Here is a 19605-nt window from a genome sequence, read left to right on the forward strand (position 1 = left end):
GCAACAAAGAACCAGCACAGCCAAGAATAGATAAATGTATTTTTAAAAATATGTTTAATTCTAACATGGGTAGAGCAAACTCCTGCTGTTCTTCAATAAATGTGAAACAATAGTATCGTGAATATTTCATTTCCAAACAAATCAGAGTTTACATTAATAACTAAATATTAACAAAAAATGCTTATTTAGAAATAAAAATTAAAAGTCAAAGTAAGTTTTTGCTTTAAGTAAAATGATTGTTTGAGGATGACTCCTTAAAACACAGAAGGTATTCAATGTTTTATAAGTAAATCAATTTCATAACCTAAACAAGGGAGCAGGTACTATCATGTCCAAATGAACTGGTCACTGTCTCTAAAAAAAACATATTAAACTGTGTTTAGATTTATCTGGATTTACACTCATTCCCTTTCAGCAATAATATGAGCCTTTTTATTAAGCATGTGCTCGATAACAGAATTCTATTTGGGAGATCCATGAAAAACAGACATTACAACTTACTTGCCTGTTTTAACACAACTTTATTGGCCTTTGTTTTTTAATAAGTAGCAAGGAGATAAATTCTAATTATGGAGAATTTTTCTAAAGCAAATTTATGCTGTATCATTCTCCCATTTCAACACCATTTATACACTTCAACCACTGGAAAAGAAATTCAAAAGACAGAACTGGATAACTATTCTCTGAGAGAATTAAAGGCATTTCATATTTCATGAGAAATTTGCTAAAGGCTGAACATGAGCAAGAACTACCTCTTTCAATAACATACCCATGACTTCTCTTTATCAGAAGAGACTTGTTCTAAAATTGTTCCTGCATGTCTTTAAAACACAACTGTTACAAGAAAATCTTTTGATAAGAAATGTAAAGTTGTCAGAAATGGATCCCTATTTTGATCTTTCAATGCATAATGTTGATTTCATTTTACTCTCTTAGTTTTTGGTCAAGATGTTTAGTGATTGTTTCAAAATGGTACAGTAGGCATCATTTTATTCTCTTTTCTATTTGTAATTTTATCAGAATGGTGCAGTATGCAAAAATGCTTACCTAGAAATTTCTGAATTTGTATCTACACGAAATGAATGAGGAATGATGTGTTCAAGATCTGTAGAGGCTTCGATCATACTATAATTAAAGATTAATAATCAATTAGGAAGATACTCTTCACATTATCTAAGATACAGGTGATCTAAGGCTCAGCCATCTAAGAGTCTAAACATCCTCTAATCTTCTGTAATGCTTAGCTCATAATTACAATCTATTTACATTTGTCTCCATAGCAATAGTAAGAGATTCAAATAAAAGGGAAGAATATGTCTGGATGGCTTTAATACATGACTTGAGCATTATTAAATGTTTGGCAACAGAAATAATGTAATCGAAAATGAGGGGAAATGAAGTTAGCTGGGACCGCAAACTTAGCTGGGAAGCAGCAGACACTTTGCTCAGAACACTGCAGAGCCCATCATCACATCAGAAACTGCAATGACTAGTTTTTTTATTAATAGAAATATTCATATTACTTGTAAAGACACAGGACATTAAATATATTCTTTTTGTTAATTAGTCACAGAAGGCCTGAACAAAATTTGTACATAAGAGAAAGAAAATTTAACTGAGCTGTCTTCCTTAGTAAAAGTAATTCTAAAAATTCAAAACTTCAAAAATCCTAACAATTAAGAAATCATGCTCAAACTGCAACAAATGAAAACTGTCTTCGGCTATCCTTGAAGCAATAATAAGCTAGTAAGCAGAGTATGTGTCCACCAAAGCCCCGTGGACAGTGTGCAATGATCATACCACAATAGTGAAAGATCATATACATACGTTATGACTAATATGAGTCTTTACTTTTACCCAATAAAAATGAAACTAGTAGGGAAAGGGAGGGCCTTAATTAGCAGGTGAATAAACTCTGGGTATTTCTAGCTATATTTTAAGACTGATAGTGATAGGAGAACAAAAGGTATTTTAGACATCATTACTTACCTCACTCTATCAAAATTTAGATGTATTACATTTACTAAAAATCATTACCATTGCTATTAAACTGAAGTTACCATTTCACCAGGAACACAGTATCACTGTAAAACATATACTGTCAATTATGAGGGAAAAGAATCCTCTTCATCCAGTGAATCCCAGGTGAGCCTTGAAAGCCCCCCAGACTTTTCCCCCTTACCCTTTCTGTTGAGTTGATTCTTCCTCCATACATGTCTCCAATGGTTCTTCCCTTGGACACTGAGCCTCTCCTGTGGAATGCTGCTAAAATTAATAGTACCCAAAAAAGAAAAGAGGTGAAACAAACAGGTATTATTGTCTTTGGTATCTTGGGTTTCACATTAGCCACTCGCCTGAACAGAAACAGTCTGAAAGCAAGTGAGAAACCAAACACTGAAATGTACTCCCAGTCCTGCTCTGACTAGATCTTCATCCTGTGATGCCTCAAGCCCATCACCTTAAGCCACTGAGCATGTTAAACTGCAAGGACAAATGATGCCACTAGAAATCATTTACAATGTATTTATGATGTATCTGTAAATTACACATGCATTACTACCTAAGTACAACGGAACTTTGAAAAACTTGGGTTTGCACTGAACAGGTACACTGATATGCAGATTTTTTTTTTCCAATAAATACATTACTACATGATCTGGGTGTTGGCTGAATCCACACCAGGCCCAGGAACCAATCCTCTGTGAACGCTAAGGGACGACTGGATGTGCATTCTTGATTGCATGGGGGGTCGAAGCCCCTAAATGCCATATTGTTTAAGGGCCAACTGTACACTGTGAAAACAACTAGAAAATGAGAAAAAAAAAAAAATAATCCCTCTTCAAGGAATTGTTTCAATAATTAGAAACGTCTGTGTCTTACCTGGAAATCTAGTGTATAGAGTTTTGAGAAAACAAATAATACATAAAAGTATACGTATGTGCAAAAACTGCACACTACTGATGAATTTATACATTTTGAATAAGGAACACTTGCAGCACTCTTGGATAAATTAATTTACTACAGCAATTTATGAAATTAACACTTCATTGCCTGAAAGTATTAGATCTTACTAGTAACACAATTTCTGTGAAAGAAAAAGGCTGCATGGCTATACTCTACAATTCACAGTATACTTTTAAGAGACAATAGCCTTGGTTGGGTATACTGAATAAAAACACTATAGTGTTACCATAGTATGATTTAAGTAACTTTATATTTACGAAGACTTCCCAGTGACTCAGTGGTAAAGAATCCGTCTGCCAACACAGGAGACATGGGATCAATCCCTGGGTTGGGAAGATCCCCTGGAAAAGGAAATGGCAACCCATTCCAGTATTCTTGCCTAGGAAATTCCATGGACGGTGGAGCCTGGTGGGCTGCAGCCCATAGGGTCACAAAAGAGTCAGACACAACTGAGCAACTAAAAAACAACAATCCATATTTACACACTTACCTCTTCTAAATGCTGTGGTAAGGCCTGCATCTGCATGTAAACGGCAATATTGGGAGTTTCGACACTTTCAACAGGTTCTTTGGCAACCTCTTTGGCATCCTCTATGGGGAAACAAGAGGGAAGAAAACACAGACCTTTTGAAAGTTAATCAATTTACTTTTCAGAAGGTTCAGGAATATTACAGGAAACATTTGATGGCAGAAACATTTCCTATCCTCCTTACAAAAATATTTTTTAACACCTAGAGAAAATCCCTCTTCACCAAGTGAGTCCAGATACACCTTGAAAGGGCTTATATCAGTGTGTATAATTCCATATAAAGCTCTGAGAGTTGCTGTTTTAAAGAAGCCTTCCAAGGAAAGGTTCACAGAATTGGTTCACAGAGTAAAGAGACTCAAAATAATTAACACAGCAAGGCAAAAGACCCCAAAATCAGGTTACGAATTAATATGCTTAACATTTCAAAAATATTAAATTCTCTTCAAACAATTGGCTTTAGGCTATTTTATAAACATGCCAATTTAGATATAAGACTAGGTTATCTCATAATCATTCACCCTATCAAATCAGTAAGGTCAAACAAAAAGATTAGCTAAATGAACTGACCTTCATGGTCTGATGGGTATATATCCATTTCCTCCTGTGTAAATGCTTCTACTTCTAAAAGATCCTCACGGGTATCTACAAATTCTTTTTCAGTATCATCAGTGACAGAAATAATCTCATCTTTAGTTCCTTTTATTTCAGGATTTTTTACCTCTGTTGGCATTCTATTGACAAAAATGAAGCAGCTAAAATCATAACTCATACTTGGGAACAAAGCGTTTGCTTTCAACGGATTCAGTTAATTGAAAAAGAACTAAGCTTTCATACTTACGAGGTCTTTGTTTTAACCACATATGGCACATAGCAGAATATCAATAAAAGGTTAAAATGAAGAATAAAAAATGAATTTTAAAAGGTTCAATGAACAACTGAATATCCCATTTTTATTTACACAGATTAGAATAATTTCAGCTTATCTAAATTTCCCTTTCCCATAAAGGAATCTTCCTGCTACCAAGCCTTTAGCTTTAGTATTCAAGGATATATTCCTCATAGTATTACATATTAAGTAAAAATGGATGAGATGGTTAGTTCCACTTTGACACAGGAAGTCAATGAACATAATAAAGGGATATCTTGGGATGAATCTGCTCCTGTCTCAGAAAATATACGCTAGACTAACATGGAAAGAAACACAATTTGTAACATATTATTAAAATATTTCAGAAAGCACTCCTTGCTGCTTCTCTAGCTCAGAGAAACGCTCATTTCTGTAACTGTCAAGGGTTCAATTCTCCTTCAAGACCAAACATCATCAAACAAGGTATCTGGAAAGGAAGGTATAATCAGCAACTTACTTCAAGATACTTTGACAGGATTCATTTTGATCATTTATTTCCTCAGTCCCACCTTGAGTGGATACTGCAACAGAACAGCCAGCATTTGTTTTATAATCACTCTCTATATTGGGTCCATTCTGAGGCCCAGGGGAATTATTCTCTAGCACCTAAAACAAACCATTTATAGTACTTAATATTCATTACTGAATCCCTTACTTTTCATTATATTTTTAGATTATTAATACTTTCTACAGAACTTCTGATTAAGTCTCTTACTCATTTATCGAGTATTGATTGCATTTCTCATACTCAGTATCTGATGCTAAAGCAATGGCTAATTCATTATTCCACCTAGAAAAAACAAGCTTGACTACCTTGAGTATTCAAAAGAAATCAGCCTTACAAACTTGAAAGGTATATCGCCAATGTTTTCAGGCCATAGGACAACAGAAATAAAAATGTAAAGTTGCTTTCATTTCACTTTCTTTACTATTATAAAGACATTTAGTAATAATATAAATGTAATAACCACTTGTAATATCACTTAAAATTATCTCTTTTTTTATTTTGGCCATGCCATACAGCTTGTGGAATCTCAGTTCCCTGAACAGGGACTGAAGTGGGGCCATGCCACGGACAGTGCCAAATGCTAACCACTAGTCCACCATGAAACTCCCTCTTTTTCTTTTTTATAAACACACATGGGACCTCAAAATCTCACAGCCTCTCTGAAAGTACTTTAACCCTAATAAATCATGTCTAAGAATTAAAGGAACTACTTTAAAAAAAGAGGTGATACAGATTATAATTAGCATTGTCATCAATTCTGTTCCTTATTGATTCTTTATTAGGTAGGGAAGTACAAATACAGTTTTAATCTAAAATAAGTATTCTAATTTGTATCTAATCATAAGCAATTCAAGCATTTACCTTAACGATGGCATTTTTTGCCTTATACGTAGCAAAATAAGGTTGTTCCAAAAGCCACAGTGATGTAAGAATGGCGGCTGCAGAGGTCTTCACACGAATGACGGCACTGTACTCACCGGAGGGCTCAGTGAGTCCAGAATCACAGAGCAGCCTTTTATCAGACCACCTTATCATCCATTCCAAGAGCCTTCTTGTATTGCCACACGTGTTATTTAGTGCTACAGGAAGATCTTCTTGAGGGTTAATATCATTGCATTGAATTGCTTTGAAAATACATCTTCTAGTTTCAGTGGATTTGGGAATGCAAACGCTATGATTTGACAATCTCTGTATTAAAGTTTTCTCTGCATTGTCATCTTGTATTCTATAAACTGACTTCTGTTTTAAACCGAACAACCCACTCTTCCATTCATTTTTATTGACTTCATTCAAAGGGTTCTCGGAAAAACGCCTGATCCCTTGACTAGCTAGTACAGAAGCTGACAGTGTCTGGTTTTCTGATTTTTCACACTCATATGACTCAGGAGCAACAACAAAGCAGGAGCCAGCTCTGAACACATTCTGGCTTTTGGTTTTGCCCTGACGTCGTTTTAATGTTGTATGTACATCAAAAAGTAAAGAATTAAGTTCATGTTCTCTAAGATGTCCAGAAAAACTAGTTAGAAATGGAATGCCAGCATCCTTGGAACCAAGTAGGTCTCTTTCAAGAACATAACTCAAGAAGAGTTCAAGGAATTTAATATATTCGTCATCGTCACGTTCAAATTCCCAAACACCTATTACAGGAAGTGCATTTTGTAATAACTTTTCACAATCTTCTTTTCTTTTAGGGTTTTCCTTTTGATTACATATTTTCTTTTTACCTTTGGGCTTACCAGTCAATGTTAATTCAGTGTGATTTGGGGCACTTCTGTAGCAAAATAAAGTTTGAAAAGACAAAATTAAAGATCATTTAATCACTAAAACTGATTGACAATAAAAACTCTAGCCACTGTTTAAGTCATACCTATTGTTTTTTAATGCCCTGATTACCTGTCTTGCAAATGAGGGAGCTGGACTAAATGATCTCTAAGCACTTGTTCGAACTGAAGATTCAGAGTCCAAAAAATGTAACAGTAATATCAAAAGAGAAATCTGATATTAAAAAAGACTAAAATGAGTTCACAGAAATTTCACTATAAAGAAAAAACTTTTTCTGGGCAAAAAAAAAAAAAAAAGGTCCTCTAACAGGTCAGAATTTAGGAATACAAAATCAATAAAAATCACAAGCCACCAATACACATCTTAATTTATGGTATCCAGTTTCTCTCTTGCATCAGTCCCTTTCAGCTTCCCTGTGTGATGAGCAAGGAGCAGGACTGCCCTCAGGATTCTTTAGCACACAAAAGCCAGGTATTTTTTCTGAACACTTTCTGCTGCTATGAAACCTGTTTGGCAGGCACCTAACCATAATTACTTTTAAATCTGTTTCTTTTCAACATGGTTCTTAGGGGAGAACACAGATCCCTAGTTCCCTCAATAAAAGAAATAAAAGTTCCAGTTAGGCACCTGGGCTGAAGCCACCGTACCTCTTCCTATTAAGACTGCATAGCAAGCAGCCTCCAAGGTGTTCCTGTGCTAACGCTGCAGTTGTCTGGTGGAGCAAGCACACCATTCATGACACTGCTAGCTACGGTCTCAGCAGATGTTTGACGGAGACACCATTTCACCTAAACAAGATACGATTGACTATACAGTTCTTCAGTCATGAGAAGGATAAATTGTATTGTAGATACTGGAATTATAAAGGAAAAAAATCTGTTTAAATCACAGTAAAAGAGGTTAAAATGATAAGCAAGAATTTCTCGACAATTTATAGACAAGCTTCAAAGACAAATGTGTTAAAAAAAAAATATATATGGATGTTCAAATTCCTGCCATGAAAACCCTAAGAACAATGGGGTGGGTTGCCGTTTCCTTCTCCAGGGGATCTTCCCAAACCAGGAAATGAACCCAGGTCTCCTGCATTGCAGGCAGATCCTTTACTGATTGAGCCACCAGGGAAGCCCCTAAAAACAATATAGCTAACCAAATAATCCTTAACTATCTAGGTCTAAGATTACTAAAAGAACTAAAAGTCCTCCAGAAAACTCTGGAATTTCATCTACTCATTTTATTTATACCTTCAGATGGCAAAATTATTTAGTATCTCAGTAATACTTTAAGTGGATTTTCAAATGTAAGGTCTCATTTTACACTCCTGACATTCCTGTGAGTATGGCACTTATCATTCATTGTTAATACAGTCTGTGAGGTTGCTGGGAATAGCAGTCAGGTCAGCAGTTGCATGAAAATACTGAAAATACTTTTTTTCCCAAAGAAAGTGAATGCTTTCTATATAACGAGATCTCAATTGTACCTTTGATAGAAATGTGTCCTGCTTTTTTCTTCAGCCGACAAAGCTTCTGAGAGGGTATCAGCCGTATCTGCATCACTGTGGGCCAGAGAACTGCCTAGTTCTGTGAGTGTGCTCCTGCTCAGACTAGTTCCCAAGGAAAACCTGTCAAAACCCGCAACCTCAACTGGCTTTTCTTCTTCAATTGGCTCCCATATATTCATTTCGAAAGAACCTATATTTCTCTGCACACGTTTTAGGGCTTTCACCCTGACTTTATGGATAGAATGCATGATAACAGACATCATCTCCTCTGTTTGGGGACCTAGAAAGAAAAGAACAAGAGGCCTTAAAGTTCATTGAAATATTTCAACTCAAGACGTAAGGGGATCCAACTCTGGTTCCCTGCTGGGAATATGAAATCTAACTGAAGGCTTAGTTCCACAGTCTTACAGATCATGCCTCCTTCAATATTTGTTAGAAAGTTACAGTCTGTAATTTTAAGGTAGAACTTCAGAAGCTAGAAAAAGTCCTTCAAAGGAGAATAAATGGGACTCCATAAAAAAGTATGCCCTGGAAAATGAAAATTTTAGAAGTAATTTATTTCAAAAATCAGATAATTATAAAAAGAATCACCGGCATTTTTCTCATTCCCACACAATAGCAAACAAGAGAAAATAAGTATAATTTTATCCAAAGAACAAAAACACCTATATGACTTCAGGTAACAAGAAACTGCCACCAGTAACAAGAAACTGTCTATGGGATCGCAACAGTCAGATGCGACTTAGACTTAGCAACTAACCCACAAACCACACAACAAGAAACCGCAGGAAGGGGAGTTTTTCAAGGCTGCCTACAGAAAATTTTTTAAACAGCATTAATACATAAACAGGACATTTTAGAGATTTCAAAAATGTCTTAAAAATATAAATCACAAATAGAGTATAAGTATACTAATGCAATGCACAATCATAGGATATTACTAGACTTAAATATTATAGTTCTACAGAGAGCAATTTGAATTCTTTAAAAATGTCCACAACATTATGAATTTACAGAAATATCTCATTTTATTGTACTTCACAGATACTGCAATTTGTAAAAAACTGTAGGTAAAGGTTTGGGGTGATCTTTCATCAAGCAAGTCTATTGGCACCATTTTTCCAACAGCATTTGCTCACTTCATGTCTCTGTGTCACATTTTGCTAGTTCTCACAGTATTTCAAACTTTTTCATTATTATATTTGTTATGGTGATCTGTGATCAGTGATCTTCAACGTTGCTATTGCAAAAACACTAAGACTCACGATTATGATTATGACTTGGGTAATGGTTAGCATTTTTAGTAATAAAGTACTTTTTAATTAAAGTTTACATTAATATATTGTCTTTTTTTAGAGCACACTAATAGACTATAGTATACTGTCAACATAACTCTCATACACACTAGGAAACCAAAAAAATAAATGTGACTTGCTTTACTGCAATATTCACTTTATTATGGTGGTCTGGAACCAAAGGTATAACATCTCCAAGGTATGCCTGTGCTTAATGCCACATTTAAAAACATTAAATTTGATATTATTTATATTTTTCTACAATAAAAAATTGTCCAAAGGTCATCTTGAATGCAAATAACTGTAAATTAGAAGGATAAATAACCATAAAAGGAAAAAACTAGTTTTCAATAAAATATCTGCATTTTATATATATATACACAAAGCATTATATACTCATTTTATATATTTTATCTTGTTTAATCCTCTCTCAATATACATTCATAACACAGGTATTAATATACTCATTTTACAAATAAGGAAAAGAGGCTCAGAGATGCTGAGCAACTTGCCTATGGTCACACAGTTACTAACTGACAGACATGACATGAAGTCAGTTTTGTATGATTCCAAAGCAACAGAACTGGTGATAGTGTAATGAGGAAGTACTTCTGCCTTCTCTTACTCTTCATCTCAAAAGAGAAATGCATAAAAACATAAGCATTAGAAAATAAATGCTTTCAAAATGAGAATCTTCAGCAATTTATCAGATGCCTAAGAAATGACAAAAATTACCTTTCACAACACAGTGTCTGAGTCTCTGCTGGAGAGAGTGATATTTTTCTCTTAAAGGAACTCTTATGTCCTCAGGATTGGGAAATGCTTTCACAAAAATTTCTGCTACCTTCATAAAAATTTAAAAATGAGTTTTATAAGCAACATCATTCTTAATTAAAACAAAATTAAAATTCTTTCAAGTCTCTGATTCTGATTTATTTTTACCTACCCTTCTGATTGGTGGCAGTTCTGCAATGAGGCTCAAAATCAGATCCTGAATAAGTTCTTCAATATTAGAAAACCGAGAGAAGGGCAACATCCTACAAGCCCATCCCACTGTGCTGAGGCAGTGCTCAACCAGGCAGGGGTCAAACCTCGCTTCAAGGTCCTAAATGGATATGAAAGTATCATTTGCTTTTCACTTTACATAGACTATAATGATTTAATGATTTAACGGAATGTAGTAACAAACAATAAAATATTCTATCCAGCAATAACTTCCCAAGTAATATTTATGCATTTTTCTTACTCGTGTGCAGTTAATACCTGTTTTTCCTCCACATTTTCTCTTGCCTTCTGATATTGCCTGCAACTATAGGATAACTTATCACGGACATGCAGCATCCAACACAAAGCACAAAGTTCTCTGAAGCAACCTAAATCAAGAATGGAAACATGAGAGAAGATTGTATGAGTATATACATTAATATTACAAGAACTTCACCTCTGCTGGTTATTTTCCAAAATGAATGTCTTTATATCATTGATTATAAAAGAAACATGCTCATCCTCAACACTTTGTATAAAAGTTGTGGAAATCCTTACAGAATTTTTACACATATTATGCCAGAATATTTCATACATGTCAGTTGCATGAAAATATTAAAAACACTATACAGTAACTACTCTATTTACTAGTAGTTTACTTGCTTTAAACTAATAGTATGTTGTGGATATTTTTCAAAGTCAATACATGTAGCTCTACTTAATATTGTATTGTTAATTTATTTGGAAAATCATTTATTGATAGGCACTTAAGTTAAAAATTTTTCAATACTAGAAATGTAATTTCCAATACAAAACAATTTTTTATCAAAAGTGATACAAGTACACAAAAATATATAAAATTATACTATCTATACAGTTTTGCAACTATCTCTCTTTTTTTTTTTCCCCCCAAATGATGTATCTTGGATATATTTCCATGGTGGCAACATACACATACTATCTTTTCCTTATCAGTATAGCATTCCATTACATGGAAATGTCCCAAAATCAAACGTAAAATATATCATTATTAATATTTAGGCCTAAATTCTAAGCAAGCAGTTCATTTTGGACAAACCTATTGCTTTAATGGATGCTTCATCAAGCTTCCGGTCTCCAGCTGCTCCAGGTCGAAAGAATGCTACACCTCCTTTACAGTAATTAAGTAACGACTCAGGGAAAGGACTCAATGAAGGAAGGGACCCTTTCATGCGAATCTGTAAAGAAGGGCAGAATATGTTAATTACCAGTCATATAAGTCAGTTTTTAAGGAAACTATGAAACAACAAACAAGGCAGGAAAGATAAACCATAAAGAATGGAAAACACAGCATTGTTCCTATACTATGTAAGAAAATAACATGTAAATCACTCATACTTACACAAACTTAGTGGACAAACTCAACAAATTCACTGGCTAAATCTCAAAAGAAAAAAAAGTTCTAACCAAATTAACTTCTCTTGTCATTCAGTTTTTACCTAAAAAGTTTTGTATGAAAAGAACTTAATGCTATTTGTCCTGGCTTTCCCCAAAGAAATAATAGAGAAAATAAATTTAAGTATCTAACTCTATGTGCAGGAAAAAAATATATTTACATACATAACTTTAAAAAAAAGTTATGTATGTATGTAACTAAAAAAAAAAATTATAATTATAGTCCTCATATGGCAACTCCTGATAAAATAATAACTCTAGAAAGGATCAGTAAATGCCAAATTAGGTAAAATGTTGATGGACTGGTGAGAACACGACACTGGGTGGAACATGAGCCAAACTCCTCGATCCATCTCACTATCCTGATAAGCGAAAGAAAAAAGACATAGGTGCCACACAATACGCTGCAACAGGGGAGTACACAGCACCACTACTGAAGGGTTGAATTCTAAGAAAATGTGAACCTGAGTTTAATCAAAACTGGCTACCTTGATGAGGAGAGATTAATTACCGGCTTGTAAGAAATAAAAGCAGGGGAGAAGGGGAGGATGGGAAAAAAAAAAAGAAAAAAAGAAATAAAAGCAAAGAGGAATACATTAAATGACACTAAATGAAAAGATGATAGACAAATCCAACATATGGTTCAGAAACAATTCCAGAGTCTAACAAATCTAGGAAAAAAAAGTCAAAGGAAACTGACAGAATAAAACAAAAAGGATCTAAGACACATAAACCTGGGAAGAACAGAGTCAGCAGTGGGCTTGTAATCTCTTTTCTCCCTCTGCTGTTCATTTCCAGAAAGACGTGATCTAGTCAGGTCCCCTTGTAAGCATGCTAAGCATGTCTTCTTGTCAAGCAAATTAACGGTATTTACCAGAGGCAGAGTTTGTCTAGGCTGGTTATTAGAAATAAATTTAGAATATATTGATTTATGGATTATGACCCCCTGAAAGACACAAGCTATATAATTAAAGAGATATAAAAAGGAGATGTTAAATCACTGAAATAGCTCCCTTTTGTGTCATGGTGTTAAACAAAGGCCAGGACACGTTCTTTTGCAGTGAGAAAAGACCTGGAGCGGCGTATACAATTCCATCTTTCCAGGTAGGTCAGTAGTAAAGAAACTGCCTACCAACACAGGAGATACAAGAGATGCAGGTTTGATCCCTGGGTTGGGGAGATCTCCTGGAGTAGGAAATGGCAACCCATTCCAGTATTCTTGCCTGGAAAATTCCATGGGCGGAGGAGGCTGGTGGGCTACAGTCCATGGGGTCGCAAAGAGTCGGACACGGCCGAGTGCAGCGCAGCATAGCAGCAACGGTGTATGCGATTCCAGATTTCTCTGCGTTTCATCTGCACCTTTTGGCTACCTATATCCTTGAAATTATTGGTAAACTTTGATCCATCGATGAAAAACATGTGTCTATACCAAAACTTACACATAAACGTTCATAGCAGCATTATTCATAACAGCCAAAGTGGAAGCAATCCAAATATCCATCAATGGATGAACAGATAAAACAAAATGTTATATATCCATACAATGGAATGTTATTCAGCCACAAAAAGGAATAAAGTACTCATTCACACTACAATATCAATGAATCTTAAAACCATTAAGCTATGTGAAAGAAGCCAGTCACAAAAGGACACGTATTGTATGATTTTATATATATAAAATATCACAATATGCCAATTCATAGAGACAATAGATTAATGGTTGCTGGGGGGAAGAAAAGGAAGTGGGAAGTTCTTACTAATGTGTTTCTTTTTTGAGGTGATGAAAATATTCTGGAATTAAACAGTGGTGATGGTTGCACAACTCTGTGAATATACTAAAATCCAAGGGAGTGTACATTTTTAAAAGGTGAATTTTATGGAATGCAAATTGCATATCAATTTTAAAATGGTAACATCAGCTAAAATAAAGACTTTGGACTATATTAGTTTTCTATTATGACCCTAACCAAGTATCAGAAATTTGGTGGCTGAAACCAACACCAATTTAATATCTCACAGTTTTGGTGGATCAGAAGTCTAGGAAGAGCTCCGCGGGTTCTCTGCTTAGTCTCCCAAGGCCAAAGTAACAGCAGGACTGCCTTCCTTTTCAGAGGTTATGTTGTGGTTGTTCCATCGCTAAGTTGTGTCTGGCTCTTTGCAACCCCATGGACTGCAGCACACCAGGCTTCCCTGTCCTCCACTATATCCCAGAGTTTGCTCAAACTCATGTTCACTGAGTCAGTGATACCATCCAAACATTTCATCCTCTGTCACCCTCTTCTCTTCCTGCCCTCAATCTTTCCCAGCATCAGGGTCTTTTCCAATGATTCAGCTCTTCACATCAGGTGGCCAGTGTACTGGAGCTTCAACTTCAGCATCAGTCCTTCCAATGAATATTAGAGTTGATTTCCTTTAGGATTGACTGGTTTGATCTCCTTGCTGTCCAAGGGACTCTCAAGAGTCTTCTCTAGCACCACAATTCGAAAGCATCAATTTTTCAGGACTCAGCCTTCTTTTTGGTCCAACTCTCATATCCATACACGACTAATAGAAAAACTATATGGAGCATTGTTGGCAAAGAGATGTCTCTGCTTTTCAATACTCTAAGTTTATCATAGTTTTCCTTCCAAAGAGCAAACATCTTTTAATTTCATGGCTACAGTCACCATTCACAGTGCTTTTGGAGACCCCCAAAATAAAATCTGTCACTGTTTTCACTTTTTCCCCTTCTATTTGCCATGAAGTGATGGGACTGGGTACCATGATCTTAGTTTTTTGAATGTTGAGTTTTAAGCCAGCTACTTCACTCTCCTCTTTCACCTTCATCAAGAGGCTCTTTAGTTCTTCTTCACTTTCTACTATTAGAGTGGTATCATCTTATACCACTGATATTTCTCCTGGCAATCTTTATTCCAGCTTGTGATTCATCCAGCCCGGTATTTTGTATGATGTACTCTGCATATAAGTTAAATAAGCAGGGAGACAATATACAGCCTTGATGTACTCCTTTCCCAATTTTAAACCAGTCCATTGTTCTGTGTCCGGTTCTAACTGTTGCTTCTTGATCTGTATACAGGTTTTTCAGGAGACAGGCAGGGTAGTCTGGTATTCCCATCTCTTTAAGTTTTCCACAGTTTACTGTGATCCACACAGTCAAAGGCTTTTGCATAGCCAATGAAGCAGAACTAAATATTTTTCTCGAATTCCCCTGCCTTTTGTATGACCCAATGAATGCTGGCAATTTGATCTCTGGTTCCTTTGCCTTTTCCAAATCCAGCTTGAACATGTGGAAGTTCTCAGTTCACGAACTATTGAAGCCTAGCTTGGAGGATTTTGAGCATTACCTTGCTAGCATGTGAGATGAGTGCAATTGTACAATAGTTTGAACATTCTTTAGCATTGACCTTCTTTGGGAATGGAATGAAACCTGACCCTCTCTGGTCCTTAGGCCACTGCTGAGTTTTCCAAATTTGCCTATATATTGAGTGCAGCACTTTAACAGCAACCTCTTTTAGGATTTGAAGTAACTCAGCTGGAATTCCATCACCTCCACTAGCTTTGTTCATAGCAATGCTTCCTAAGGCCCACTTGACTTCACACTTCACACATTCACTGGCTCTAAGTGAATGACCACATCATTGTGGTTATCAGTTCATTAAGACCTTTTTTGTACAGTTCTTCTGTGTATTCTTTCGACCTCTTCTTAATCTCTTCTGCTTCTGTTAGGTCCTTGTTGCTTCTGTCCTTCACTGTGCCCACCCTTGCAAGAAATGTTCCTTGATATCTCCAATTGTCTTGAAGAGATCTCTAGTCAGATGTTCTAAAGGAAATGTATTTCTAGGCTCTTTCAGGTTGTTTGCAGAATTCTGTTCCATGTGGTTACAGGACTCAGGTCCCCCATTTCCCTGCTGGCTACAGGCTGGGGACTATTAGAAGTTTCCAAAAGCTGCATTTATTCCTTGGACAGTGGCCCTCTTCAAAGCCAGCAAGGCTGAAATGAGTCCTTGTCGCTCTTCTAATCTTCTCTTGTGCGGCTTTTCTCCCGTCTTCCTTTTTCACATTTCACTGACTGTCTCCTCCGCCTCTTTTTTTTGCTTCTAAGAGGTTATCTGATTACACTGGGTCCACCAAGATAAACCAGGATAATGTCTCTATTTTAAAATCAGCTGATTAATACCATCTGAAAAATCCCTCAAGCCAAATTAAATCAGTATCTAGATTTATGTTTGAATAGCCAGAAGACAGGAATCTTGCAGCTATCTTTAGAATTCTCCCTACTACTTGTACTATGCTTTAACCTTATGCAGTTAACTTATTACTTGTAAAGATTCTTTCACAAGGAAGAATATCACAAGGAAGAATATCTTCAGCAGAGTGGCTAATTTTAAGAGAATCTATAGTCTTTATCTGCTAGTTAAGTTCATTAAAACTATGTTGCTGCTGCTGCTAAGTCACCTCAGTTGTGTCCGACTCTGTGCGACCCCACAGACGGCAGCCCACCAGGCTCCCTCATCCCTGGGATTCTCCAGGAAAGAACACTGGAGTGGGTTGCCATTTCCTTCTCCAATGCATGAAAGTGAAAAGTGAAAGTGAAGTTGCTCAGTCGTGTCCGACTCTTAGCGACTGCATGGACTGTAGCCAACCAGGCTCCTCTGTCCATGGGATTTTCCAGGCAAGAGTGGAGTGGGTTGCCAGTGCCGTCTCCGAAAACTAGGTTAAGTGAGATAATTGTCAGAAGTTTGTAAGACCAAACATAACTTAGAACTTTAAACAGTTTTCTACAGTAAGCAACTTCTAAAATGAAGTTTCCTATAACAAACACTCAGGCTCAATAGATCTTAAAACTATCAAAAACAATCTCTCAATAAACACTTTGCCCTTCTTAGTAAACATACTTAAAAACTTAAAACTTCGGGATAACAAGTTATAAATGAATAGTTTTATATTTTTATGGTGGCTATAAGCAACTTTCACAAATATTTCTCTCTAAAAACAGGATAATTTTCAAAAACTTGATAAACAACTTCTCGGGGTCTCGTAGGGTTTCTACTAGAAAAGAAGCCATAAACTCTTGGTACATTTAGTAATTTAACCAACAGCAAAATTTAAGATATTTGGGGCTAATAGTATTTATTTCTACATTTTATAGAGACAGATGACTGGCCTACAAAAGAACTGGATCTGGATAAGGAACATAGAAGTAGATGTCCCATCTGGCTGCAGATCAGATAAGAAGGCAGCTACATCTCAGCTGAAGTCAGCCTAGAAGAGGACAACAGCCCCTGAATCCAAGTGAACTGCACTTCTCAGAAGACAGGAAGGGGAGACTGACTGGTGGAGACTACTGCAGAGAAACACTTAGCCAAGAACTAACTTTCCATGGTTTGACCCCACAGAGGCCCCCAGAGAACAGAGATAACATCTTGGGAAGAAGTGGGATAAACCCTGAACTGAATTTAAATCTTTAATGATTGTGGGGGAGAAAAGTAATTGGAAAAAAAAAAAAGCAACTGAAATTTCCTGGGACTAACTGACTAGATTATACTTTCTGTCATCAGACGGGAAGGAGCTGACACAAAGCTCCAGTTCAGAGTCCTTATCTTTCAGCAGAAAGAACTTGGTCTGTCCAGATTTCATACTGTAAGCAAGTCTGAAATTTATGGATTTATGGGGCAGGATTCCTTGGGAAAATATCACAATTAAAAATAGTAATAAGTGTTAGTATATTTAAACTGTTCATGCCAAGTTGCTCCAGTCATGTCTGACTCTGTTGTGACCCTATGGACTGTAGCCTGCCAAACTCCTCTGTCCATGGGATTCTCCATGGAAGAACACTAGAGGGGGTCGCCATGCCCTCCTCCAGGGGATCTTCCCAACTCAGGGATCGAACCTGAGTCTCAAATGACTCCTGCACTGGCAGGTGGGTTCTTTACCACTAGCGTCACCTGGGAAGCCCTTTAAATTGTTTACCATAGTGTTACCGAGTCTAAGTTTGTACTGCTTGCCTCACAACAGGCCAAAAATTGACAGATGAGTTGCTGGGGCAAGGAATAACGACTTTATTTAGAAAGCCAGCAAACCAAGATGGTGGGCTTATGCCTCAAAGAACCATCTTGCCTGTGTTAGAATCCAGACTCCTTTTGTATTAAAAGGGAAGGGAATAAAATCAAACGCTTCCTGTTCCCATCAGCCTCTGGAGCTGCTGCTGCTGCTGCTAAGTCGCTTCAGTCGTGTCCGACTCTGTGCGACCCCATAGATGGCAGCCCACCATGCTCCGCCATCCCTAGGATTCTCCAGGCAAGAATACTGGAGTGGGTTGCCATTTCCTTCTCCAGTGCATGAAAGGGAAAAGTGAAAATGAAGTCGCTCAGTCGTGTCCGACTCTTAGCGACCCCATGGACTGTAGCCTACCAGGCTCCTCTGTCCATGGGATTTTCCAGGCAAGAGTACTGGAGTGGGGTGCCATTGCCTTCTCTGCAGCCTCTGGAGAGCAAGTGTTAATTTCTCCCTTCCTGTGGTCATTCACAGGTAGGCCTGGTCAGGATGTTTCCCATGAACTAAACAAAGGTATTTTAGCTTAATGCTCACCACCTGGGAAGGTTCCCAGAGATAGGCCATTATGTATAATTTAAGCTATTGGCAACATCCCTATAGTGATTAACTCCTAACAGGATATAGAAGGTTCTTCCCTATTGCAATAGCACACAAGTGACTAAGACATTTCCACACCTTTTGCATGACTTTTCTTGCCCATCTCAACTGCAAGATGTACCACTGCGCAACAGGGAAAGAACACCGAGCTGCCCGGAAAAGCAAGAGAACACGCTGAAGGATTCCAGACACCTTTTGGCGATTATCTTTTTCAGCTTTTAAAAGAAGATCACCACCATCTTCCTAAAGAAAAAAAAAAAAATGAAAAAAAATTAATAGCCAGGAAAACGGAAACTTAAAATGTTACAGTAAAAATAAAGATAGTGCTTCTCAAACTATACTATTCCTAGAGATTCACAAAGAAAGTTTTGCGGCATGGCCTCAGAGATTAACTACAGCTATTTCCAGGGTCAAGGAAACACTTGTCTCACCTCCGGGTAAAAGGATAAATCAATCCTAATCCCAATTCTTAGGCTCTAATAGTTAAAGCCCACCATCCCTGACTTCACTGGGGGAACATTACAGAGACAGCTCCTTTCAAAAAGAATGCCTCTTCCCTTCCTCTGCCTAGAAAAATCCAATTATATTTCAGGGTCACCTCTTCTGTGAAACTCTTCCATTCTGTGGTATTATGGCAATTTGCTCCGATTTCCATTGTAGCTTTTACTAATTTATTCTTGCTAATTTATGTATCTGTTTCCCACACTGTTGAGACTAGTCAAGAGCAAAGGCCTTGTCATCTACTGCACAAAATCCAACGTGTGGTGGGATCCAATAAATGTTTGTTGATTCAACACATGATTCAAGTCAGTAGCTACAGATTAATTTTCCAGAAATGAGATAATGAAAATATTATGAACATTTGCTTCCCTAACATTTTTCTACCACTGCTGCTGCTGCTGCTGCTGCTAAGTCGCTTCAGTCGTGTCTGACTCTGTGCGACCCCATAGACGGCAGCCCACCAGGCTCCCCCATCCCTGGGATTCTCCAGGCAAGAACACTGGAGTGGATTGCCATTTCCTTCTCCAATGCGTGAAAGTGAAAAGTGAAAGT

The 19605-nt window shown here is 36.9% G+C and overlaps 1 protein-coding gene across 15 annotated transcripts in view; it reads right to left on the bottom strand.

The window, feature by feature from the left end:
- CPLANE1 (ciliogenesis and planar polarity effector complex subunit 1) overlaps nucleotides 1-19605 on the bottom strand; it is a 99302-nt gene that overhangs the window by 51125 nt on the left and 28572 nt on the right. For 8 of the 15 annotated variants that reach the window (XR_014062729.1, XM_081522014.1, XM_081522021.1 and 5 more), the window contains exons 20-31: nucleotides 18631-18795; nucleotides 11546-11684; nucleotides 10747-10856; nucleotides 10426-10588; nucleotides 10219-10323; nucleotides 8168-8468; nucleotides 5770-6679; nucleotides 4858-5006; nucleotides 4061-4224; nucleotides 3455-3555; nucleotides 2183-2262; nucleotides 1048-1125 (exon numbers count right to left, since the gene is read on the bottom strand). Coding sequence is in view for 14 of the 15 variants with exons in the window: in XM_081522014.1 (XP_081378140.1) it covers nucleotides 1048-1125; nucleotides 2183-2262; nucleotides 3455-3555; nucleotides 4061-4224; nucleotides 4858-5006; nucleotides 5770-6679; nucleotides 8168-8468; nucleotides 10219-10323; nucleotides 10426-10588; nucleotides 10747-10856; nucleotides 11546-11684; nucleotides 18631-18795 (2465 nt within the window). In the remaining variant the exon portion in view is untranslated. Of the gene's footprint in view, nucleotides 1-1047; nucleotides 1126-2182; nucleotides 2266-3454; nucleotides 3556-4060; nucleotides 4225-4857; nucleotides 5007-5769; nucleotides 6680-8167; nucleotides 8469-10218; nucleotides 10324-10425; nucleotides 10589-10746; nucleotides 10857-11545; nucleotides 11685-18630; nucleotides 18796-19605 lie in introns of all 15 variants that reach the window. The other 7 variants (XM_081522013.1, XM_081522019.1, XM_081522010.1 and 4 more) reach the window with 1 other exon arrangement.

This window comes from Giraffa tippelskirchi, chromosome 8 (assembly GCF_054371585.1).
Source record: "Giraffa tippelskirchi isolate mGirTip1 chromosome 8, T2T-mGirTip1v1.2.pri, whole genome shotgun sequence".
NCBI classification, from domain to species: Eukaryota; Metazoa; Chordata; class Mammalia; order Artiodactyla; family Giraffidae; genus Giraffa; species Giraffa tippelskirchi.